Source organism: Manacus candei, unplaced genomic scaffold (genome assembly GCF_025592945.1).
Source record: "Manacus candei isolate 608988 ecotype Guabito, Panama unplaced genomic scaffold, ASM2559294v1 h1tg000014l, whole genome shotgun sequence".
NCBI classification, from domain to species: Eukaryota; Metazoa; Chordata; class Aves; order Passeriformes; family Pipridae; genus Manacus; species Manacus candei.
In genome coordinates, this window is record NW_026138062.1 from 51,484,450 (window position 1) to 51,510,833 (window position 26,384).

At 36.8% G+C, this 26,384-nt stretch overlaps 1 protein-coding gene across 1 annotated transcript in view; it reads right to left on the reverse strand.

Moving 5' to 3' along the window:
• ACER3 (alkaline ceramidase 3) overlaps positions 1–26,384 on the reverse strand; it is a 58,378-nt gene that overhangs the window by 15,332 nt on the left and 16,662 nt on the right. The window contains exons 2-6 of the mRNA XM_051779938.1: positions 21,840–21,950; positions 14,575–14,627; positions 10,480–10,532; positions 8,260–8,341; positions 7,101–7,136 (exon numbers count right to left, since the gene is read on the reverse strand). Of these exons, the coding sequence (XP_051635898.1) occupies positions 7,101–7,136; positions 8,260–8,341; positions 10,480–10,532; positions 14,575–14,627; positions 21,840–21,950 (335 nt within the window). The remainder of the gene's footprint in view (positions 1–7,100; positions 7,137–8,259; positions 8,342–10,479; positions 10,533–14,574; positions 14,628–21,839; positions 21,951–26,384) is intronic.

Consider the following 26,384-nt stretch of genomic DNA (forward strand, 5'->3'; position numbering starts at 1 on the left):
AGTAGCTCTTCATATGCATTCAGAGTGAGACTGAAGAACTTCAGTAAATAAATTACTATTACTGTGTGTTCTGCTCTGTGGGCTAATTGGTTCTGGCTCGTACTTTATACAAAACTGTTAATTCCAGTCCCCTTGTTGGGGTACAGCACATAAATCAGGAAATAAAGAAAACCAACAAAACCTGCTAGACACAGCCCAAGTATCAAGTGCCTATCAGTCCCAAGCTAAAGGTAGAAAGGAGAGTGCTCAGGTGAGCTAGGTGCTGCATGCTGGTACAATTCTTCATTGCTGAAATTTGGCCTAAAAAGACCCCACCATATAACAAATACAGACTAAATGTAAAACGTTAACAACATTTACTTTACCAGCCTCATGTAAAACAGCCTGTTTCTTTTTTTTCTAATCAAATCCAGTAATTTATGCTAAGAGAGGGATGGCACATAGGAACGTGGTAGTTGTAGAAAGGCTCCCCTAGAATCCAGATTACAGTTTGATGCCCTTTCTTTGCTGATCTCCTCCTTCTTACAATTTTCATTGCTAAAACACTCCTCTGCAGCAGACATATGGGAAAAATCTATCCATGAAGAGAAATTTCTGTCATACACATTAGGAGTGTGACCCCCTTTATGCTTGTACCCAAATTGCTCTTGGATTCTTTGTACAAGGAGTTAAACAGTGTCAGACTATGCCCAGAGAAACAGATCTTACAGGCAGCCCAAAGTCCAGGTAAAATACTATTTTTTTAGCAGTTGCTAAAAGTGGGAAAGAGGAAAAGCTAAGAAAAGCTTTCTTTGTAGAGCTTCCGGCTTGGTATTTCCTACTGAACTGCTTAATGGCTTGCAGAAGAGGACAGTCTTAATGGAGGGAGGAAGGGAAAAAAAAATAAAAAGAACTTAGCAGTGACTGACGAAAAATATGCCCACAGCTGACAGTTCAATTTCTTGTCTTTTCCGCTCCCCCACCCAATCAGGTTGTTAGCAGTAAAACACATTTGTGTTTAAAAGCCTGTGAAAGACTGGAACAACAAACTGTTCTGCTCTGCACGCTCCAATCCTCCACGCTGGAGGTGAGCACTGAGAGGGTGTTGCTGTGATATGCAGAGACTGTAGCTGCACGTTTTGCTACAGCTCTTTCTTACTAGACAGCTATACACCAAGCTGCATAGTTCAGTTTGTACTCCAGGGAGCAGTGCTTACTTTATCTTCTTTACCAACTATGGATTTACTATTTTCATCATGGTAAAAATTTGTTAGGTATAATCCATCCACCCAAAGAAGGATAAAGTACAATATTAAAAAAAAAAAAAAATCTACCTTAATCAAGTTAACTCAAATTTTTCCATTCCTTTAGCTCCCTTTGTTCTTCTTCTTTAACTAACACATCACTTAAGTGACAGATGAAAACCCAAGCAAGTTTTCTGCTCTTTTATCTCACAGTGTCTTTAAACTGTAAGCCAAAGAACATTCTTGTACTGCAATTGAAACAAAAGGAAACAGTGGAATCTTACCACCTTTTGTTATCACTAGACAGTTCCTTCTTTGCTGTTTCTGATGCAAATAAACCTGCACATATTTCAGCTTTGAAGCCCGTATCTTTGCAGTTGGGGAAAAACCCAAAGTTTGGATTACCTGAAAAGAAGGCCAAACATGAAGAACATCCTTCTAATTCACAAATGGGAAGTAGGCACTTCAGGGCTCTATGTCTGGCAGCACTTTTGATGTGGAGGCAGTTAAGCAAATCATATAGATTCACTTATGGAAGTCAGAAGCAAAGTTGGTACTCCACACTGAGAGTGGGGAGCACACAAAACTGGTTCTTCATCTACCCTTCTAGTACAGAAAGCAGAAATAGCCTGCTATTTCCATTTCTCTGTTTCCTCTGCTCCTGGCCTTCTGCCCATCCTTGGTTAATAAATTCGATTTATCAGCCTCAAATATTAGTATACACATTGGGAACAGCACTGAGAGATTCTAGGTTCTTGGCAACCACTACTTATCTATTAATACACCAACCAGCTATCAAAAGATAGTTAGCCTAAGTACTTGAACTCGGAAACTGTATTTGGAATTTGCAACAAAGACTTCTACATGTTTTTGGATTTCTGGAAAAGAAATTTGAGCCAAGAGAAAAAGAAGGACCATGCCCAAGATAATGCTGAAACATTGAGTAACTCAGCACAGTTACATGCTGCCTTGACAGGTGTTGAATGAACTAATTCAGATTCACTTGTCTGGGCCCTGTTCAGATGCATGATCATCATCATGGCTAGGCTTCGTGAATGAAGATTTGGGGAGGGCTCTACCCACATTTGTTACAAGTGTGCTGGTGGTTAAAAAGGCCAATACAAGATAGACAAGACCAGTTGCAAAAGGCACATCAGAAAGACTCCTTAGGTGGTATATTCTGCAAGACACGACTCTTTCTGCGTTGTCTTTTCTCCTCAAGAGTGATCCTGTGTGTGTTCTCAAAAGCATCAGCAGTGTTATAGATGGTGTGTCTCCAGGTCTCCTGATTGGAGGCCAGAGTAGACCAGTTATGGTGATCAATATGGCCAAGGCTGAGATGTTGCTTCAGGGCGTCCTTGTATCTTCTCTTCGGGGATCCTCTCTTGTGGCAGTCGGTGGCAAGTTCACCACAAAGCATGATCTTAGGGAGGTGGTGATCCTTCATCCTTGAGACGTGCCCTGCCCGGCGCAGCTGAGTTCTCAGCAACATGGTCTCAATATTTGTGATTGCTGCTTGTTCTAGAACAGATGTATTAGTCACATAATCTCACCAGTGGACGTTTAGGATTGTATGGAGACAGCGTTGATGGAAGCATTCTAGGAGTCACAGGTGGTGGTGGTAGATGACCCTTGATTCGGATCCATATAAAAGAGTCTCTCTCTCCTCTACTCTACTACTCAGATGCATGAACATGATGGCAAAATGACACACAAGTCAGAAGACACTGCTGTAGAGCTTCTGGGACACTGCCTGTCACAGTGAACCAAGCTTCCCCTTCAATGACTTGCAGAACTGAACCTTTGGAGAGTTGGAATATCCTTCCTCATTCCCTAAGCTACTGCGCAGGTAAAAGCACTAGCCAGAATGAAAGAGGTACTCGCTTTCTGGAAGACATCCGCAAATGGTCTGTGTAACAGTGAAATATCACTCAAGTCAGTTTTATATGTGGTCTTCAACAGGACAACAACAAAACAGAAAAAGCTCTGTGGTGAAGACATGCCTGAAAAGGTCATTTTTATCAGATGCTTGGCAACCTGAACACACAGAAAGTAAGAACACATCCCCTTAAAAGGCACAATATATTTAGCCACAAGCCTACAACTAACTGTTGCCTTAGCAGCCAGAAGGACTCTGGAGAGCTGGAAGACATTGAGTGGGTACACACAGATTCCCCAGAATGGGGAGTCCTGTAAGTCTGAACAAGTTGTGTCCTGATATAACATATTCTTCACGCAGTTTCAATCTCCCCTATGTACTTCTACAGACATATTTCATTGTGATTTCACTTTTTTCTTAGTACTTGTGTATTTAAAACACCCATAGAGAAAAATGTTACTAATTTTTTTATCAAGGCAAATGAAGTACCTTTTCCTGCTTTAGTCTCTCTCTCTTACTCAGTCACCTTAATTGGTAAATCTAATACTTGTATTTTACTTCTATCAAAAGTAAAAAAATTCACTGTTCATGTTATTGTGCTGTGATCAGTAAACATCCAGGCACTCCCTCTCCTCCTTTGGTAATCTGTTGAGCAGTTTAGAACAAGTATGGTTGGTATTTGTCCAACAGCGCATCTCCAATTTTGAACCAGTTGTCATCCTAGTCCTCAAGTCTCCCAGTTATCTCTTCATCTCCTCCCCTGTACTCAGTGACGCCTCTGAACTTTGTATCATCACAAATACCATCAGTACACTACTCTTTTTCCTGCTATGGGTTGTTAAAAAAAAACTCCCAAAACAGTCCCACTACTTATCCTAAGAAAATCCAGGCTTTTCATCATCTCCTTTAATTATTTTTCACTAGTCACTCCCTTACCCTATTTGCAATTCTCATAATAATCTACTTCTCCACCTTGCTTAGTTTCTCATGGGACACCACGACTGCATTCTGAAATGTCTATTTTTTCATCGCATTTCCTAATGTAGAAGAAACAGCTATTTAATCTGCTTTTCCATTTACCTTTTAATTATCTGTTTGCAAAAATTTGCTTCAAACTCTTGCAGCAGATGACTATGCAAATAAAATAGGTTTTCAGATCTATTTTATTATTCATGTAACTTGGCTCAGTAGCTGAATGAGGTTTTTCACTGCTACAAGTGCAAACGCATAGTCAGCATACGATATGCAGCAAGCAAACAAATTAGGATGGAAGACAATGCTTTGTAGGTGACAGCTTTCTAGACCTCATCATATTAGAAAGAAGGCTACTTACTGTAAGACTTGACTTGAAAAGTTTAACTGTCAAGGTAATTTTGTCTGCTTCCAGGGCTGTCTTATATTTGTGGATCACTCTATACTAGCAGTTGATCCTCCCCAACCCCTCTTCTTGTATAAGCACTAATCTACATGTGGTAAACAGGGATGAACAACTAATCTGATTTAAAACTAATTCCGAGGAGAATTAGTTGTTGATTTGAACCTGAACCTCAAGTCAAATTGCCATCAGAGAGTAAATTTGTGTGCCAGATGGAAAAGAGGGGAGAGGTACAGCTGTTTCCTGTGACAATGATGCTGGCTTAAAAACAACTAGGCAACTGCGATGTAGGGTTGTTTAGCACCTTGAAAATTAGGTAATAATAGTGCTCTAGCCTGAGCAATTTGAACATAAACAAGACAATATACACTGGTAAAGGCCAAGGGTACCTTTCATTTAATTGATGAGGTCGAAAAAAAAGCTAGTTCAGTTGTCAGGCAGGAAGATATTTACTTCCTTCTAATGATGTGCTGCCTCCAACTGCCCAAAACATGCATCTCATCACTCACATGGTTTAAGCACTAAGACCCTTAAAGATCTCCAATATGTGGATGGAGAAAAAGAAATTGGTCTATGTTGCCATGTGCCATGGATAACAAACTGAAATCACCATTGTGCCTTGCTGGCAGTCAGCAACTTATGAGCCTAAGTTGGGAAGACAAGTAGAAAGTAATTTGCGGTAAACTGAGGCTTGGATCCTGGTTGCTACATATAATACGATCCTTTTCCATTCTTACTGCTTTTCTTTCACGGAAAAAAACACCCAAACTGAAACAATGAACAATATTAGGTTGTCCATGCAGTTATTCCCCTTTTTGCAAGCCTGATGAATTATGATAATCACAGACAAACACTTAGAGGAATCAAATGTTGCTTTATCTCCTGATGCTGCTTTCTAACACAGTTAGGGACCAAGACCGTGTTTTAAACAATGATTGCATGAGCATATTTAACTGTACTTCAAGTCCATGTGACCCATTCAGTTGGAAAATGCTTACTGAAATGATTTTACTTTTTTTTAATGCACTCTAAAGTAATGGACAAGTATTAAGAAAATAACTTTGCTTTGTTGTGCATTTCCTCAGGATTTACAACATATTTGGCAAAAACTGTGAAAAAATGAGTACAGTACTTGAACATATGGAATTCGGCCATAACTGTATGTTCTCCATACAAATCAATTTGCAAAGAATTGTTGTAAAATGTCCAGCACTTTTATTGGCCCAAATATTTTCTACATGGATTCCTTGTGTATAAATTATAACAAAGAATTCATACTTTGAACCTAAGAAAAATCAGATGCAAAAAAATTAAAGGTCTGGGGCAACAGTTTAAAGTTTCCATATTTCCTTCTTTCTCAACAAGTCACAATATCTATTGTCTTAGTATTTGTGACATGGGACAATATCTATGCCAAACGCATCAAACTGGAATATAGTGAGGTTGTGACATATTTATTGCAATAAATGTAGGTTGGGTAAATAAATGATTAAAGAGATAAAAGTTCATAATAAATAAATAAGTAAATAGTAAACAAAATTAGTCTAAGTCACTTCATTCAAAACTGGTTATGATCAGCTGAGTAAAAACACCAGAAATTGCTACTTTCATCCCAGTCAGCATCTTCCTGCTGGAAATGTAAGTAGGGGGAAAAATGGGAAGGATTTAATTAACATTATAAAAAAACCCCACCCTGCAAGTTTCTCTTGTATTTACAGGTACAGCAACAATTCATGTTTCTAGGAGAGATTATCTGGAGCAGCTGAGAATGTATTCTGTTGATCAGCGCCTCACTAATCTAGCAACAGGAGCCACGTATCATTTTTACAACTGCTGATGCAGCAGGCACATTTTGACAAGCAATGGCACTACCAATTTTAAAAATTAAGGCTTCAAAGCTCTGTCCTGCAAAGAGCTCAGTGCCTTCTGCCTGGCAATTTTTCAGCTGTTACTCCTAATCAAAAAATCATAAATGAGGGAAAACTACATGTGGCATACAGAAATGAGCATCTTTTCTAACCTCCTGTGAAGAGGAAAGTGATACAGTCCAATCCCCACAGGCAGAGGATGCATATTAATACTCCTGAGCTGCTACAAAAGGAGCCTGTACCAAAAATGCCATTAAGCCTGTACAAACCAGTCTGCTAAACAACCCTAGAAGGCATTCTGTATTTAAATTCACCTTGAATTTACTCTAAGTAAAGTCAAGTAGTTAAAAAACTCAATCAACTAATATGTTAAAGCAGAGAGAAGAACACAGTTCTAAGTCACACAGGCCATGCTATGATGCAAGTTTCAAAGCAGCTACTAAAGGAAAAAAGCAGAAAGGGATTTCTTAAGCTCTCCCTCTCACACACACCTTAGGGACACCTTGTTATGTTTGCCTCTGACGAAAACCAACAGAAATATTAGGTCAAATGCTAAAACAGAACATGCATTAAACCATTCAATTTTTTCAGCTCATTAAGTAAGAGGATGGCAACGTGACATATTCAAAGAAAAAGCAAAAGGCAAACTGTTCTTTCCTTTCATCTTCCTTCCAGCTATAAAATACTATAAAACATTCCACTAAAACATCATAATTAAAAAACAAGATTAGCTGCTCCAACAAAGCAAGATTTACCTGATGGAATACAGGCTCTTTCAAATTTAAGTAAACCTGGAAAGATTAAAAAAAGAGAAATAATTTGCAACACAGAATGACTGTAACATTATTTATCTAAATATTGCCAAGACTTGTTCTGTTAGAATCAAGCCATAAGTGTCTATCCATGCACCATTAAAGTTGATTAAACATTTGAAGTTTCCTCTGGCAATACCTGAGGTTTTAACTGTGGAATTATTTTAAATTAAGAAGCACAAATAGAAACATTAACACCTAACATTAGGCTTCTCATTTAATAGAGTTGCAGCACATACAAAACCAATTAAGATGCTGAAATTACCAGACACGTTCTCAAAATGCATTGCAAGAAGAAAAAGTACTCTATTTTGATTTGCTATTACTAATGTTTTAGACAATAATTTAATATTTCAATTCATTTTACAAAAAGCTAGTAGTTCTTTCTTTTGTTAATTAAGGTAATTTAATTTATGCTCTTAAATAGAGAAAGACACTAGACCTTAGGCATAACATGCCACAGGTGTAAAAAATTGTAGGAGAAACAGAAGAGAACAGGGTAGAATTTTGACAGCTGAAGATGACTTACAATATTACTTATTTTCTTTAAGAAATGGTTATCAACAGAAATTACGAAGGAAATTTCATCTGTGGTTGACAGCACAAAACTAAGTTTATTCATAAAGGGAGAACACTGTGCTGTGTTTTGAGCTGTGACACAAAAAAACCCAGAAGAATTTTAACTAACAGCAGAATTCTTTTCTTATTCTGGCTGTTTTAAAACACCAGTCAATATCCTGGACTGAGTATCACAGTTCACTTTCTGAAGCCTGTTGAACAGGATGATTCTTATTTCTATAGATGAATTCCAGTGAGAGAAGGTGAGGAATGCAGCTTGTCCAAGGCCTCATAACAAATCAACAGTGACTATTTTTCTCACATTCCTATTCTAGCAACTGGATTATTGCTTTTCCCCTTCATTTATTCTATACAGTGGTTTAGATAGAAAGGTGGCCAGCACATCATTTTCCCAACAAAAGAATAATTTGTCTTTCTTGACTGGAAGTGACAGAGATTCAGTATTGCCTCTATAATGTTCCTTTGCTAGCAGGAAAATTGTCAACCTACAGGTGAAAATGCCATATTAGAAAAAGTTACTTACTATGCTGACTACAAAGCTGTATGTTATTAAAAAGAAAAGCAGCGGATAATTGACTGTGTTCTTGTACTTGAAACATTCGTACCTGGAAGAGAACATAAAGGAGAGTAATAACATTCATCACTTACCATATAAAGGATGTATTTTTCAAGGTATATTATCACAAAACTTGGGAGCAAATTGATCCTAATGGGTCTTAGACCCTTCAAGAAATTGTAACTCTTCCAATAAGGAGGTATTATTTTAATAGAAAAATTCATACTTCTACCAATAAATATTTTTTAAAAAACATTTATAGTGCAAAAAACCCCAACACCAATAAGCATATACAAAAAAAAGTAACGCCCTCTAAGAAAAGAGTTTGTAAAACAGAAGTGTTTTCAAGAGGTGTTTAAAGGGTGATAATGGATGTCAAATTAGAAGTTAGTCTGAAATGCAATACAGCCGTCAAAAAACGTTACATCTGTGAGCTAAAGGCAGTGGAAAAAGGACTGCCTTGCAAAACAGTGAACTCCAGAGATATGTTAAAATGCAGATTGTTTGTCTTCACTACAGTCACAGTACAGTAAATTTGCTAGATTGGGTATTGGTGGAAGTGGAAGGTAAATAGCTAACTGCTCCCAGTATGTAAAACAATCAATTAAAATTAGCTTCACAATCTCTGCACCGTGCCTCAGTCTCCGTTGTGATGGAAATACACACACATTGCAGATCACACATCCATCAGAAATAAAGGTCCAAAATATCTGAACAAAGATGAACCTAGAGAAGCCCATCATCATTAGGGCTGGAGGAAGTTGTCCATAGAACTCCAAGTCATATCTGTTTAGTTTATTTGTTTATAAACTTTCAGAAACAGACACATTCATGAATGAACAAAAGGAAACAAATTAAAAACATATCTGGGGAAAAAAAATCTAAAGGCAGCACAACGTGCTACATTGCAAAATGGCTTGCTGAAGTAATTACACAGCTTAAGAGTCAGCAGGACTGAATGACGTATAAGGAAATGTCCTGTGCAGAACCACCTGCAATCTGCCTTCAAGAAAACCAAAACGATTATTAAAAGCCTCCTAAACTACACATTAGCTCATTCTTTTGAACATTTTAATTGCTACCAAGCTTATATATACAGAATCTTATTAGAGCTATAAATGCAGTGACAGGCTTCAGCGCTTTTGAAGATAATATAGGAACCACTGCACACACACAAAAATATTTTTTCAGACAGATTTTTATAGCCACTTCTCATGCTTTTTCCCAATCACATTCAAATCAGGCAAAAGAAATGCAAAGGCAGTTTCAAGGAGATAGGGAGCTACAATGGAAATATTTCTGCTAAGAGAGGCATTAGGATTCTGGTCCTGAGTTTGTACAAATCATACTAATGTATGAATCACAAATTGAGGGTTATTTCCACAGACAGAGGTTTAGTCCTTGAGCATCCCGACTCCACTGCAAACTGGTAATCTTTACCAAAGACATTACAATTTTCAACAGCTGAATATTTCATATTTTCAAAAGCAAAAAGACTTTTTTCCTCTCTTTTTGTCTGCAACAAGTTGATTTATCATTTACATTTTCCAAGTGACAGAATAAATCATGTTAAATCCAGGTCTTGCAGCAACAGGTAAGTAAAAGCCAACTTAGGGTATCTTCACAGTTGTCAAATGTTACGTTGCTCCCAAAATTAAATGTTTGAAAACATCCTGGCATTGCATTAAGCTGTCACACATGTTCCAAAACACTCTCCACAAAATATGCATTTAACTCTTCATAAAATCTTTTCTTTAATTTTCCAGATGAGTGGAAAGCAGGTTTAGCCAGAAACCTGAAGTGTTTTGAGTCAGACTACATCATAGAAATCCAGCTCCAATAAATTATAATGTTGCTAATTTTGTAGGTGTTACTGAAGTTGATTTTTTATGTCTGCTGTTTTTATACCAAGTAGCACTGAGCTCTGATTGTACACTACACTAAATCTTTAATAGAAGTGGGGGTTTTTCCTGCTAAAAAACACTGGTAAAATATATCTAAATTAGCAAAAACTAGGACTAATGGCAGCCTACTGCTCCAATGTCATAGTGCTGTGCAAAACCAGACCTCACCAAAAGCAGTAGAAGCTTCATCTCACTATACACTAAATTTGGCTTCAGAGACTGCACATTTCAAAAGTTAACATTTCATAAATATTTGGGGAAAAAGAAATTAGCAAATACTTACAGGCAGTAGACAAACACACAACAACTGTATATCATTGGCAGTTCATCCAACAGCTATAAAAAGCAAAGACATTAAAATATGAAAACTACTTTTAAATCACAAGCTTGTGTAAGTTAATTAAGGAGAGGTAAGTCTTCAGTAAACATGAGTTTTTAAGTCACTTGGATATCCACCTTCTTAACTGTACTTTAAGATATAGCAGTGTCAAACCCTATTCAACTACCAAAAGCTGCTGTGCTAAGCAGTTATTACCCTGAATCTTTTGAATATTACTTTTCATAAAAGCCCACACCTTCAAAGAATCTTGCTATATGCTGTTCATACCTTTTAAAAAATTTGTAAGAATTAGTTTTGAAAAGTCAGATTGAATAAGACCATCCCATCTATAGCCTTACAGTCAGTAGCATCTTCTTCACAGAGAAACTGAAAAGAATTTTTTTCATAGCATAAAATACAACTTTAGCCCATTAGGATGAGCAATGTGCTTGCACGTTTACTTCCTAATTTTAGAAATTTCTTACATTGTTTTAATTCAGAGACAGAAATTTTTGTTTGTTTGATGTGGGGTTCTTGTTCTTTTTGTTGTGGGGTTCTTGTGGTGTTTTGTTGGGTTTCCTTCCCCCTCCCAGATTATGACTGCATATAAAGACTCACGTGTTACAGCTAAATCAGTTATTTTTCTGAGAACTTGCCACATTAATAGAATGGAATTAAAATAGTAATCACAAGATAGTTGATTTCTCAAGAACTGGTACACTCAAAATTGTCATTTATCATTAGAAGGAAAAAAATCATAGTACCATTTTCTTCTAAAACTTTTCTCATCAAAGAACTTTAATGAATTTTTGCTTGTAAATATATAGCTAAACTTACCTCCTCTTATGAAGGACTGAAAATCACGAAAATGAAAAAGCACACAAATGGATCAATGAAGATCCAGAGCCTCTGATTTCTAATATGTTAAGCAAACATTAATAGTTAGGTCTTTTGGAACTTGATTCATTCCTACAAAAAACAAGAACTAGAGGCAAAAAAGATTTTGATCTTTCTCCATCATCACTCTGAAAATTCTGGATGGTTATGCCTGTACAGAAATTGCTTTCCTACTACTGATACAGGGTCCCTGACAAGCTCAAAACCCTGTTTTTCTGAATAATGAGACACATTAAGAGCAATAGCAGCTTACGCAAACCCTGTTATAAAGCCAGTCTGATTCTTCTTGGTTTGTGATAATTTTTCTAACTGTGCAGTCAAAAATGACATTTTAGTTTTGAAATTTCATACTGGGTTAAATCTAATGCTTTACAGAAGGAGAGAGATGTATTATCCTAAGAGCTTGCTGTGGTTTTGGTCACAGAAAGTTCAGGGAATGTTTCACAGTGCTGCTAAACGTTTCTGCTGACCAGGTGCTACTGAAAGGGCAAGCCTTGCTTCTTCACCCACACTCCCGCTGCTTCTCTCCAGTGAGCCAGGTCCAACATCTGAGCCAGCACACAACTAACCTTGTAGAAGAAGGTTTAAATCCCTGCACCTGTGCATTATAGGGTCAGGGACCACAACAGGTAGCACAAAGACAATATCAGGAACAATGACAGCAGCTGAAGCTAACAGGTGTGTTAGGTAGCACTTTGCCATCACATTAGTCTATCTTTGCTGTGATGCCTTGGAGGGGAAAAAATAGAAGAAATAGCTGAATTCAGCTTTATAGTAATAGTATTTTATAAAATTGGTGATGTGCTTTTTCAAGCCTGGCAGGAATTAGCTGCACGATTAATTCACATGGCTGTTAAAGACTGTGAGTCATTTAACACCTCATAAAAGATAAAAGTGGGGGAAGAACAGAAATGGAAAGAACATGGAAAATTTTTCAAATTTGGATGGTTGATTACACTTTTAAGTTCATATGCTGGCAACATCTCAGAGAAATTACAGTAAGAACAAAGAGCTTCTCAAAACATCTTAGTTAGAATTTGCATGCAGAAGACAATGGCTTCTGTATCCAAAGGAATTAATGCTTCTAGAATGTCAAAGGCATGTCTGGACAATGAAGAACCACGGAAAGAAGGAAAGAAGGAAACTCAGTGAGTTGATTTCACTGGTTAAATATGCATTTCGGATTCTCGAGGAATGCACAATCATGCAGCTTCCATAAAAACAAGAGAAAAAGGGGTGATTGCTTTAGAACTATTCTGAACAATTGCTTTCAAGAATAGAGGTTTTCATATTTCTCTTACTTTAGAAAACTGAATCAACCATGTACTGTATTAAGACTGCAAAACAAATGTAAAAAAAACCCTCTTTGAACAGCTATCAATGCTGATAAGAGATAAAGTGAACGAGAAAAGGTTATTTATTGGTTGAACTGTTTCCTCTGTGGTGATCCATGAGCTAGCAACTGGAGTAATTATGGGCCACTTGCGGATTTCACTTGGCTGCCAAAAAAAGTGTACTTTCTCTGCCTCACACGAAGCCTTTTACATCAGTTGGAAAAATGATGCAAGACATTGCTGCTTCCCTCTCATCTGCTTCTGCCCACACTTTACTTACCACAGCTCATAGGCCCTTTAGCTGATCTGATGCAACACCAGAACTACATGGCAAGTTGCAGTAAAATGACTTGTATTAAAATAGCCTCTACACACACACAAAAATAAAATAAAATAAAATAAAACCCAAAAAACTCCATGTAAGAATGTTTTAAGTCTGTTTCATTTTAATGATTGAGTTTCATGGTGCCCTTGCTCACCTCTGCATCAGTGTAAGAAAGAGGATTTGAAATACTGGCCATGTTAGGAATAAGCAGCTCAGGGAAGACATATGAAAAAGGTTGACATTCAAGGCAATTTCACCACAGAAGTGAATATAGGTAAATCATACTTTAATTTGGGAGGAAATGGTGAAATGGCTCTACAAACTGCCTTTTTCATGCAAGAAAAGGACCAAATATTCTTACATGGCGGCAACTATATGCTTTGTGGAAGCTGGCAGTCTCCAGCACATGCCAGAGATATCAAGTAGAGCATTATGGAGACAAACTTCAAACAACTGGCAATATGTAGGTCCCACTGTGACCAGTAGAAGTCCAGGACTCAATTCAGCTGCCGCAATATAGTTGCCTAATGCCATCTGAGATGCTCTGTCACATCCAATACACCCACCCAAGGCTAGCAGATGTGACAGGGGAGTCTAAGAAACCTGCACCTCTGTGGCATGGCAGCTGGACGCCTGAAAGCACACTCACAGGGTTTAAAATAACACTAAACACCTAAACTCAGACAAATGAATCTTTTTTGAGTGAAGGCTGCCAACGGAGTCTGGAGAACAATTCAGCCCAGCTGACTGCCTCCCTAAATTCCACTGACTTAACTGTATTTCCACTGACTGTGGTGAGAGCACACACTTCCAGCACAGACTTTTAAATGTAGATTTCTTTATTTTGAACTGAATCCCACTTCATCTTGCCTTTGATTCAAAGGTGCATTTCCTTAATCTTCGAAGACCTAAAAGAGGACAACAGGACAAGACTTCCTGCATCACTTTAAAAAAACAGGAAATACCAGGACTAAATCCCTGTGCCCTGTGCTTTGTTCTAAAATGCCTTCTACTTGAAAATAAGAGAGAAGACAACTCAACTACTGCTACTCAAAAGACACTGATTTCACTATTAATGCTACAGGTACCTCTAGATAAATAGAAATCATAATAGAAAACAAAGATGTAAAAGATAAAATAAATAACAGTAACTCCTGTCTATACTGCTTGTTATTAAGCCAAAACTGTAGTAAATTTAAAACAACGACTTGTATAAAAAGATAGCATGATTTCTCAAAGGATAAAGTGTCCTCCACCAACAGAAGCAACTGATTACAGCTCTTATTGTAGATGCAAGTATATATTCCTGTATGTCTATCAGTGGAAAATACCTAATGAAACAAGACCTGAATTACTCTCTTGTTGAGAGCAGGAGTCATGTACAATGATACTTAAGACAGATTAATTAATTTTATATGAGTTTCATCTAATCAAGAAATGGCAACATGACTGTATAGTGAGATACACACATAAAATAATTCACAGCTACTTATCAGTACTCACCTGCATTTCATACTTCAGGGTCATGTGGAAGCACCAGGATCCCAATCCTACAGCTGAAAACAAATCAAAACTATGGTCAACATAAGAGTCTAAATTTAAAATTTTCAAGTATATTAACTTAAATGCATGAATTTTACAGTGAAAAAAATTCAGCAGAATATCAGCATATTCCACTGCAGGGACAAATCTCCAATATTCTACAGCCTTCTGCTTTATACATTAGTCACCAGTGATGTCCCTGAATTTCTGGGTTTTTGGGGGCGAGTGTCCTCTTTACTCCTCTCAATACTGTCTCCTATGAACTGGTGTAATCTCAAAGAGGGTAGGAACAGAGGAAATCCAGAATGAATGGAGTATTATAATTCAATATATCTTTTTTTCTTTTACTTTTAAGTACATTAAGAGTTATCTGTTTCAACCCTTCTATAATGAAAAGCATCATTTATCAACATTTCTACTTATTGTCCAGTTTTAAAACTTACATTTTACAAAGAGCTTTTTATTGTCTCTATAAGCAGAAATGAATTGCTACTAGAACTCGGAACTCAAACTTCAAGGTAAACAAACCAATCCCACACAGTATGTATTCCTTTTGCGAAATGAGATCACCATTTCCTGGCCTTCTACAGAGAAAGACAAGCTTCCAAGAAATTATTTATATTTATCTGAAGTACCCTCTTTTCAAACTCTGAATTTACTTCTGAAATTACTTTATGAGATATATACTTTGCCTATGCACAGCTTTTTCACTTAGACATGGATAATGTTTCTTAGATTTCATTATTTAGAGCAAAGCTGGTACAGTATTTAATGCATCATTCATTACTTTGAAATGTTATCAGTAAAACACTCTCATCAAGCACCAGGTCATTTTTATTTTGCAAGAACAATAATGTGATGTCTTGTCTTCCTGAAGAGAAGAAATTATGTTTTACCTCAGACTAGTTTCAGGGACAGCCAAGTTATTTGCACCTGAGCCTTGATCACTGGGCAGTGCTGCTATGTTTTGCTGCAAGAGCATCACCTTGTCTACACATGACAGTCAGGTTTCACTGATGCTTAAACAAGACCTGTGTCTCTGTGCCTTCTGTAAAGGATTCCCAAGACAGTCGACAGACATGTCTGGAGATGCTTCTTTAGATGTTATTAGACTAAAATTGTGATTATTACACATACTCAATGAAATTAAATACCTAAGCATGTAACTTTACTGAAACCTGAAACTGTAATACAGCTACATTTCAAAATGTATTGCCAAAACTTTAATGTCATTAATTCTCTGGGAAAACTGAGCACAGCTCTCTACCACACTATAAACAACCATATGCACTTCTGTAAGCTCTGATTACATTGGTTTGCTTCTGAAAAATCTTTCCAAACAATAAGCAACAGCTGCTTTCACCTTCATTGAGATTCTAATGAGAAATTCTCATAGCCATTTTTCTATGTATACAAAATATATGACAACTACTATTCATTCTGGAGAAAAAACCCATTAAGATCATAATTAAAACAATACCATCCATTATCCTGGTTGTCACAGGATACAAACTTACAATTTGTAACAAATGTAATTTTCAAATATGGGCAAAATGATTGCATAACAAATTTCAACTGATTTTAAATTAACAAAACATGTCGTTGTGTTGTGGGGTTTTCTGTTTGTTTTTCTTGATGTTATTTGGGTTAATAAATCTCAACAGTCAGCTACTGAATTCTTCGTCTTCCTCCCACATGATTAGAAGCACTTACTTTTATCTTAATTTTTCCTTTCAAGTCTTTAAAAAAATCAACAATGCAGCAGATATTACTGTTTCAGCTCATGAAATCCTTGACTACAGTTAATTTCTAAAATTAGTTAAACCCTTCTTGTAACTGTGTAATGATCATATTTAGAGTTTCTCTGATTATGAAATTTTACTATGCATTGCAGAATGATATTTTAGCTATATTATGTAGCAATAAAGCAGATATTTGAAACAAGAAAAGTTTACAGGGACTTGATCACATGGTCCTTCCTAAAATAAAAACCTCTAATGGAAATGGCCGCAATACTGCTTGCTGCAATCATAACAGAGCTCATGAGCATGGTCAAGTCTGTCTGGTATACATGCATTCAGCAGATAACCCAGAATGTCACGTGACTAAAAATTATATGACCTTTTTGTCACACTTTATGTCTAACTTATAAACTTAGACTTATTTGTCTCCAGTAAGCAGTGGTTTAATACTTAGGCTAAAATGCTTTCATATGTGGCTTCTACCTGAAGTTCTACAGGAATGCAGCTGTCTTGAGATATACTTCTCATCATCTAACTTCAGGCCCGAGGTATTTCTAAGAAATATCTACTTCACAAAAGCCATCACTGTAATGAGACAATCTGCCAGCTTTGTAGTTTTCAAAATAGGAGTGATCACGACCACCGCGATTACACCAGTTTTTAAGAGAAACAACTTTCCTGTACAGCCACGGACACAGTGAGCAATAATTTGCTCCTTATCTTGTAAGCAGGGGTTGCAGTTTTTATTTTAGGTGTTTCCTTTTGCAAAGGAGCATAAGTCACTAAAAGCTGCCTATCGGTAGGGAAGTTTTTACGTCATCTGAAGCAGTACCATTTCCTTCCTAACTATGGTAGCTCACTTTTCATAGATACTGCAAGTCACTTGACATTTTTACATCAAGGAACCTCTCAAGTTACATGGGTTATATAAAATTACGTCTTAAGCATAGAACAGACATTAAGTTACAATATTATGAGATCAGAATAGCACTTTAAAAGGCTGGACATGCAAAGCCAGGTTAGCTGCTATATGTAGACTAACACAGTCTTTTTTTGTCCTGCAGCAAACACAACGTGCAGTTACTGCCAGTTGATAAAACAATTGTGTTAGTGATGACGTAAAAGCAATGCATCTGCAAACTTTACTTCGTACACAGTTATTCCACTGTCAAAAAACTTGAGGGCAGTAACTATACTGGAAATAATCTAACATTATACAAAAGATCCAGCTCTATATACAAACCATATAAGCTTTCAGAATTTGAACCCTAGAGGGATTTTTTCCAAGTTTTAGGAAGCATCAGAAGTAACACCTAATCAGTGATAATTCAGTTTGATATAACTGCCTATCAGCATTCAAAATTCTCATTGTAAGCCTAAATCCTTTACAGAAATAGCAGTTTATTAGGATTTCAGAAAGGCTTTGAATTTAAACTCAATTTAAATTTAAATTTAGGGTTTCAGAAAGGGTTTAAATTTAAACTTCGTACAGGTGCTGTATGAAAATATCCTGAATGAAGGATGCTCCAGATGCAAACACCTTTATTTAGGTATCTACACATGAACTAGGTGTCACAGCTTCCACTAAGAAAATGGCATTATTGAGAGTAATTCAGCTGGCCAAACAGGTATTTTAGAATGAGTCAAATGATCCTCGTGGCTTTACTGACTGCAATGGTAGACAGAACCCTCTGCACAGGCAGACACATATGTTTAGGTGTTTAAATTTGGAAGTGAATTCCATCTTTTTTTTTTTACAGTGATAGAACTGAATTAAAGATAAACAACAACATACTGCATTATAAACAGTCAAAGAGCGAAACAACAAAAAAGTAGAATTCAATTAAACTATTATTTTGTTTTGCAAAGGTTTCCCTCCACAGCATAAGAGAAAGGAGAGACCTTGGATACTCCAAGGTTACAGCTCTACAAGTAATAAAGACACTATAACACAACTGTCTGCACTAGTGAGTTGTTAGAACAGTCTGCACTGTGAATCTGGGCTACTCCAACTAGTACTTTCCCCAGGCAGCTTTCAGGCACTGCCCAGCAGCCAGAAGAGTCCGGGGCCTGTGCTCAGCAGGGAATTTGTATGCAGTCACCTTGTTTTGGAGGCTAAGATGAACAGACATGGGCTGTTCCGTGCTACTTGGCTTCAGCACTCAGGAATGTTCCCAGCCACATTTGATGTACGAACACTGACACAGCCCTAGGAGCTCCTCTATGGGTGTTAGGTAAGAATAGGGGAATTAATTTTGACTGAAGAGCTTCAAAGAAGTATTTTCACAGATACAGAGTTTCACTGGAAATAAAGTTTAGTAAGTTGCTTACAAGTTCCTATGGCTATGCCTAATGCAGAAAACTTTTTGTATCCTTTTTTTTTCCTCCACTTTGGCACAGCTTGAATGACTGGGCCCTATTAAACAGGACAAAGAAATACAAACCAGAACAATCCTTCCAATTTTCAAGTAAAGTCTCCAATAAAGTACATTACTCCATTTTTCTTATCTTCCTATGTCCAGAACAGTTACATTCTCTTTTTTCTTAATACATATATATTTTTTTTTTAAATTGAGACTCTTCTAGAATATGAATAATTTCAGAATCAGTTTCCCAGGATGCATGAGGAGAGGACATGTGGTACAACCTGATACAATATCCCAGTGTCATAAGGAACCACTCAAAACAAACTGCTTATTCTTTGAGGTAGTGACAGTCTGATGATTTGTTCCACGTGCAACATGCTAACAAAATTGCTTAAGATTATTCTTCATAATTTATAGGTTGATTAAATGGTTCTCTAAAACTTAAAACCCACATCCAGTTCCTACTGAGTTAATTGACAACATGCTTTTTGCGCTGAAAGGCAGCAGAAAAAAGGTCTAAGAACAGTGTGCTGTATCTCAAAGAACTTGCTGAAAAGTGCAACTCAGTATGGGCACCAGTATGAACAAGAAATTTATTTGAACAATTATTTAGGAATACACCTTATTGTCCTGCCAAGATCTTAGCATGTATGTGAAACAAACAGTGCTTCTGTAATTCAAAATGTATTTGGTTCTAAAAGGAAATAAATGTCAACCAAAGAAATTGTGTGCATAAAAGTGAAGCACTGAACACGGTGTGGTAAAACACAAAGGAACTGACAATCAGCTAAATGTCTGGAAGCATCTAAAAAGAGCAGCTGATTTGGATCAAAATGATGTCTAGAAACAACACTTCTTACATTCTCAAATGCTAACAGATTTAATTTTAACGTCCTCTTTGACAGCTGTCTTTTCATGTCTTGTAAAATCTCAGTAACTATTCCAAGTTTTTAAAACCTAACTGAAGTGCCCTCCCTTCCACCTCCACCTTCACAGAAGAATTGTTAAAGCATTTCTACTTTGACAAAACAACCCTCAGACTCTACTAGCTAGGTAGAAGCACTGCTATATGATCTTTAATGAAGTATGGTGCCTGAAGGAAATCAGAAGTTTGCATTAAATTCACTATCCCTTCACAGAGTAAGTCTCCACTTTTTTGTTACAACTTAAATAAGTAGAATGAAATCTGTTAATAAATAAAATTCCTGTGAGGGAAAGAACTCACTGGTACTTTCTTACAAAAAGGAATTTCTGTACACTTACTATCTCCAGTATGCAGCTCATTCAGTCACATGCACAGAAAGAATGCCAGTGTTCCTGGCACATTTCAACTATATTTAAAATTCTGTTTATGTTTTCATTTGCTGCTTTTATTCTGTAGTAGAGCAAATGTTAAGAGGATTGTCATTCCAAATCATCCTGCTCCTGTTTTTCACTGAGAAACTATAAAGTCTTCTACGTTCCTTTACATCTTTCAACTGCTGGAAAACAGTCCAGCGTTACGAATACTGAAGCAGAGACAAAACAGAAGGGAAATGCTTTTGGGAGTGACCTTTAATGTTAGGTTCCAACATATGAGATAAAAATCAAGTTGTGCAAGCATTTATCACTTTAGACAGGAGTCAAAGCCATCCCAGTCACAGATGAGCAGGGCCCAGCTGGAACTCAGGACTGCCCTCCAGCACTGCTGTTGAATATGCAGGCTGAGCTCCCCTTCATAACATCACAAAGAGTACAAAACTGAAGTCCGTGGTATTTATTATGATCAAAGACAGATGACGGGTTTTTTTAAGCATTTTTAAAATTAAATGGGATATGAGAAATGCCTAGCTAGTGTGACAGCCTGACATTCTGGTCAGAGCGTGGCACACTTTGTCCATCATAAAGTGTCACTGACAGAGATAGTGAAGACAGTCTCAAACAGAGTTTTAATTTAATTCAATTTTTTTAGTTTAAAAAGAATGGCAGTATAGGATACTTTGATTCAAGAACACGCAAAGTCAACTTAAGCAAATGCTTACACACCATTTCTTTCCCTGTCTTTTTAGAAGTAAACCCTGACCTTCAAGAATTCTGTTTCATACTGAGACAAAAATAATTAATTACTCAAAACCATAAAAACTCTACAAATGGCTATTTGGAAAGTGTTCAGACAACATGCAAAGTTGTACATTGTTGCTGCCCACCTTCCACCTAGATCAGCAAAGCTGATGTTACTGAATACTCACCAAGTTGCACCTAGTATATGTTACAGTTTAACTGGCATCAAGGATACATCATTTAGCATATGGATATGTGTTTTTCAACAATGTTTGCCTAAATACAGAATATGCCAATATTAAAAGTAACATATATCAATCCCTTACCACTGCGAAAACTTGGAAAGATCTCCACAGAATTGGGAGCTATAGCAAACACAGATACCCATGAAACAGAAATTCTGTGAAACCTAGTTTGAGACCCAACAGCCAAATGTGAACCATCTTCAAGTATCTTTTTTCATAAGGAGTATGACTTCTATTTGCATGATTAATGTTTCAAAGGAAGTTGGTTCTTTTCTGGATTTTGTTATTACAGAGAAAACAGACTGCCCTTAAGTAGATCTAAATATGAACATCACATTGTTCTTCCATCCTTACAAAACTTGCAAGTTACTATGGCATTTAGATTGTTGGGTGATATATGCCAAAGAGGAATTGAAAACAAATTCAAACTCACGAAAGAACACCTTTCCAGTTCCCTCAAGATCTTAGTCATTTCTTGTATTACTGTTCCATACAAATGTAACAAAAATATTAATATAATGTGAAAGCGCCTTTTAAGTAGAACACACAAGACACCTTCTGTAAATCATCATAAAAGTACAGAGATGCACCAAGCAGAACCTAAAGCCAGAAACGGATCAATCCCATTTAGTTATTTACTGAATTCTAACTTCATGTCCTTCCAACAAATACCAATTTTCTGTACACGTTAACAACTACAACAAATTGAGGTTTACTTTTCACACACACAGTATTTAGATTTAACCACTTGGTTTATTAATATTTAGATATATTGTTCATTGCACATCTGAGCTCTCTTTATAATCACAGAGCAAATTAAGTTTTACACATACCTGTAAGACACAAATACGCAGCTAAATACCGTTTTTCAAGGCCATCTTTATAGGTCTGAATCGCACCATAGATTGGAGGTAGAATGAAAATCAGGTTACTCACTGTGTTCCCTGTAGGACAGAAACCAAAAGCAGAGATTTAGAATTGGGTATTATGCACTTTTAACTAAATATAACAACATTTAACTAAATAAAACTGCATTAACTCATTAAAGACAGATTCCAACAGTTTTCATCCAGAAAGCTACACCTTTTTGAAAGTTGTCTTCTGCTTTTGCACATAATACAAAGTTAAATTTTTATAACACACAGTTAACCACACAAAGGCAAAGAACATTTTAACTCTTTTGTCATTTTTCACGTGTGGATAGTAATAAAATACTAATTTAACTAACAGTTTGACTTAGATGGTGCTTACTTTCTTGTCAGAAGGAAGAAAGATAGGATTACCTTAACGACACAGATTATGAATCAAAACCTGATTCCTTGAAGAGATATAAGCCCCAAATAGTTCAAGCCTGGTATTTTAAGACTGTTTGTTTGTTTTTTCTTTTCTAAAGCCGATTCTTGAAACTCATCAAGTGACTCATTCCCAAATGAAACCAGTTCAATTTTCAAACTCTTAGTGTGCTAGTCACTTTGGGCACACAGAACAAGCCAGACGGGATGCTACATCACAGATTATAATCTAAGACAGTACAATAAGGAATAATAAAATGTCGGAAGCCGCTACTGATCAGCATGATGGGCAAGTGTCAAAGCTTATTGAGAGCCTGAACTTCAGCAACACACCACTGCTCTCCATCCCTCCTGTTGATTCTAGGATGCTATAAGGTCTCCAGGAAGACCTTATACCAGTCTTCCATTACCTAAGCGGGACCTACAAGAAGTCTATAGAGGGACTTTTCACAAGGGCCTGTAGTGATAGGATGAGGGAATGGCCTTAAGCAGAAGGAAGGCAAGTTTAGATTAGATACTGGGAAGAAGTTATTTACTGTGAGGCTGGTGAAGTAGTGGCACAGGTTACCCAGAAAAGCTATGGATGCCCCATCTCTGTAAGTGTTCAAGGCCAGGTTGGATGGGGTTTTGAACAACCTGGTCTTGTGGAAGGTGTCCCTGCCTATGACAGGGGAGTTTGGAATGAGATGATCTTTATGGTCCCTTCCAACCCAAACCATTCTGTCATTCTGTGATACATGCTATGCAACACAAAGAGATGACACGTTGCAGAGACCAGAGAAAGCAAGAACAAGCAAAGAGTTCAGCTCTTGTACCAGGGGGCAATCTGATTTAGATGTGTTTTTTTTTTCAAACTGTGCTGGTCTATGGAAAATTACAATGAAATACTGCAACTTTAGGTGAAGCATAAAGAAATGTTACATCTCTCAGCAGAAGGGATGCAGATTCAGCTTTTTAGCTTAACCACAAATCATAATTTTGAGAATAAAGGCTATGTTATGGGAATTAAATGCTATGCAATTTGGTAAAACGAGTAAATCTGTTAAAAAAGGCAGAATGTTACTTATATAAAACTGCACACTTTTATACATCATCAGTTAAATATATATAAAACTGAAACTCTAATTTCCTTATATCCCAATGAAAAATACAGTGTATGAGGCTATGGAGACACCAAAAACACTCCCTATTTTGGTCTTTTTTATTCAGCAGAAAATATCAGAAGCATTTCACATTCTAAAATAAAGAACAAGAGTGAGTGGGTCTTGTCTGAATTATACCCCTAATTCAAGCACTTATTTTTCAAGAGTCCTACTTGCCAAGATTCTTTCCAAAGAAAAACAAAAACTACCAAACTATGTTCATATAACCTAAAGTATTACAGCCCCCCTGGAAAAAAAAAATTCATACTTTACAGTTTTTAAGAAAATTTAGACCCAAATGGAAAAAAAGTTTATTTCAGAACACATGGAGCAGAAGTATCTGACTACCTTTAACAAGGTAGCTCTTCTAAATTCTCACCAAGTAGATACAAATCTCATTTTGAGACAGTCTTCTCAAACAAATAAAATTCTCATCTGATTTTAATCAGATCTTCTTTAAATCACTTCTTTAATAATTTAACACCATCTCCTGCACAACCACGAATTTCACCAATTTATACCAGGCTAAACAGAGATGTGCCAGAGATCTTACTCTTCTAGTCAGTTCTGTGATAAGTTCCTCCACATAAAAAAAAGCCCAACTGAAATCAAAACAGCTTCTGCACAGACATACAAGTTTATATCAATTTAAAAGGGCTTTTTTATGTTTAAATTCTTTGGGGAATCACTAACCTTTTACCACACTCCCTTAGTGTTGCAATGGGTAGCGATTCACTCTCAGTGGAGACTAGGTTTAGAAGAAATTCACTAAAACTCTGCTGTGAGGCACGCTGACCATTCCCATGTTCTCCCATAAATCATGCAAAGATGTCATTCAGCCTTGAAAAGTAGTCTGGATCAGTGAATCTTCTGCTTTCTAAAGCCGTCCTCAACTATGCCCACTTTCAAGAGAAGCTATTAGATGTTATATAAATGTCACTGTTTAAGGTCGCTTAGTTATGAAACTGTCATAAACCTGGCAAAAATTCAAATATGAAAATGCCAAACAAAAGAAATATCATGATGTTCATCTGCAACTGGGAAGGCACGTGACTGCAGAAGAGAGTTGCAGCAGGATAACGAACCGCAGATGGATGTAAGAACGCAGAAAACAGAATCTTCTGTAGGAAAGGGAAGGTTTCAACACTTCCTGTAAAGCTATAATTATGTTAAATTATCAAAAATTTATGAGCATTTAATCTAGGACCATCTTGCTGAGAAAGGAAATACCGTAGACCTAATCTAGCTGCAAATTCCTGCCACTCCTTCTCCGCACTATTTGGCCCATATTATTCAGAACACTTGCAGCATGGATTAGGCAAGCCTATCTGCAAATATACTTATTGAGAGTTGCACAATTTTTTTTAATAGGGGAAGTAGGGGCAGGGGAACAATACAGTCTTCTGGCATGGTGCTAGCAAAATTACTTCTTTCAAGAACAAAAACTGCAAGGTCTCTTGCAAACTCAAGGTCCCTAGGACTTTCATAAAAGTCTAGCTAGTCTTTACAAGATTATCCTCATGCAGAATAGCTTATAAATTCATTAAAAGGGATATGCACAGATATTAGCAAAGAATACTAGAAAGAAGAAAAAGGTGATGCAAGTACAGACCCACAACTGTAAAGTTAATTAACAAACAAGGGAGTGAAGCAAGCATTGAAGGGAATAGACAAGGAAGTTAAAAATGGGAAAATAGTCCAAACTGTCAAAAAAAAAAAAAAAAATCTTTTTCACTAAATTTCCTTTCTAAAAAAAAGGGGGGAAAAATAATGCAGCAGACCTCCATGGGAAAACCAGAGATTGGAGAAATTGCAACTAAGGCAAGAGGTAGAAGATATGCAAAATAATTAAAGAAGATATTATTGGTTATGCCTATAGAAATACAATATATCAAAAATGTGATGAATGTGCATGGATGGACCTGGGCTCAACTCTGTACAGTGCTGTTATATTTCAGTACTGGATTCCTTGAATACTGGTCCAGAGAGTGACCTGATTTTTCTTTAGTGACCAAAGACTGTTCCTCAGCATTTTACTTTCAGCTTTTCTGTCAACAGAAAGGAAGATCATATTATCTGAGGAAGAAATGAATGAACTTGCAGATTGAAATGACAGGAATAGGATTAAATACGATGGCCAAGAACACACCTTTCAGTGTGAATATGAATCCTTATTCCAAATGTAGAATTAATCTATTTGAAGAGGCAGAAAGGTGAATTTAGATTGCATGGTAAGTGACCATAAGCCATCACTGTAAGCACCAAACTCCCCAAATTTATTTCCAGTAGAGGAAGGGAAAATAGTGGTCTTCATGCAAGTCAGTAGTAGAATACACTGTTCTCTAGCTATTGATAAAAGAAGAGAGAAAGTACATCATGTACAGAGAAGCACCACTCATATGGGAGTGATGAATGGGAGCCCACAATTTCAGAAAGGACAAAAATTGCTCAGCTCAGCTCCTGAACAAAACAGCTGGATGGATTAAAACTGCACTCTGTAAATGCATCATGGGTCAGTGCCAAAGACAAGAGAGAGCTATTTGAATGAGAGGATAACACTGACAAAGACTAAATAGATATAAACTAATCCTAACTCGATGTGGGCTAGAATAAAGAGGAAAACTTCCCACTAAAGTGGAAATATTTACAACTGGTTCCCAACAGAAATGGGCAGCATGATGAACCTGCTTTCAGGGTGAAGCTCAGTAAGCTCCACAATCAGATTGCATGATGTGGTGGCCTATCACAGTACTAAAACAGGCCATGTTCCCAAAGATTATACGTAGTATTAGGTACAGGGCTAAATTAATGTCTAATCATGATAAATGCAGACTGTGTGACTGATTGCACAAATTTTTATAGAAGTCTTCGAGACTGTTTTAATGCAAACCATTGTTTCAAAGTACTGTTTTATTCATTGAGCAAATGCCATACGGTACCAGAA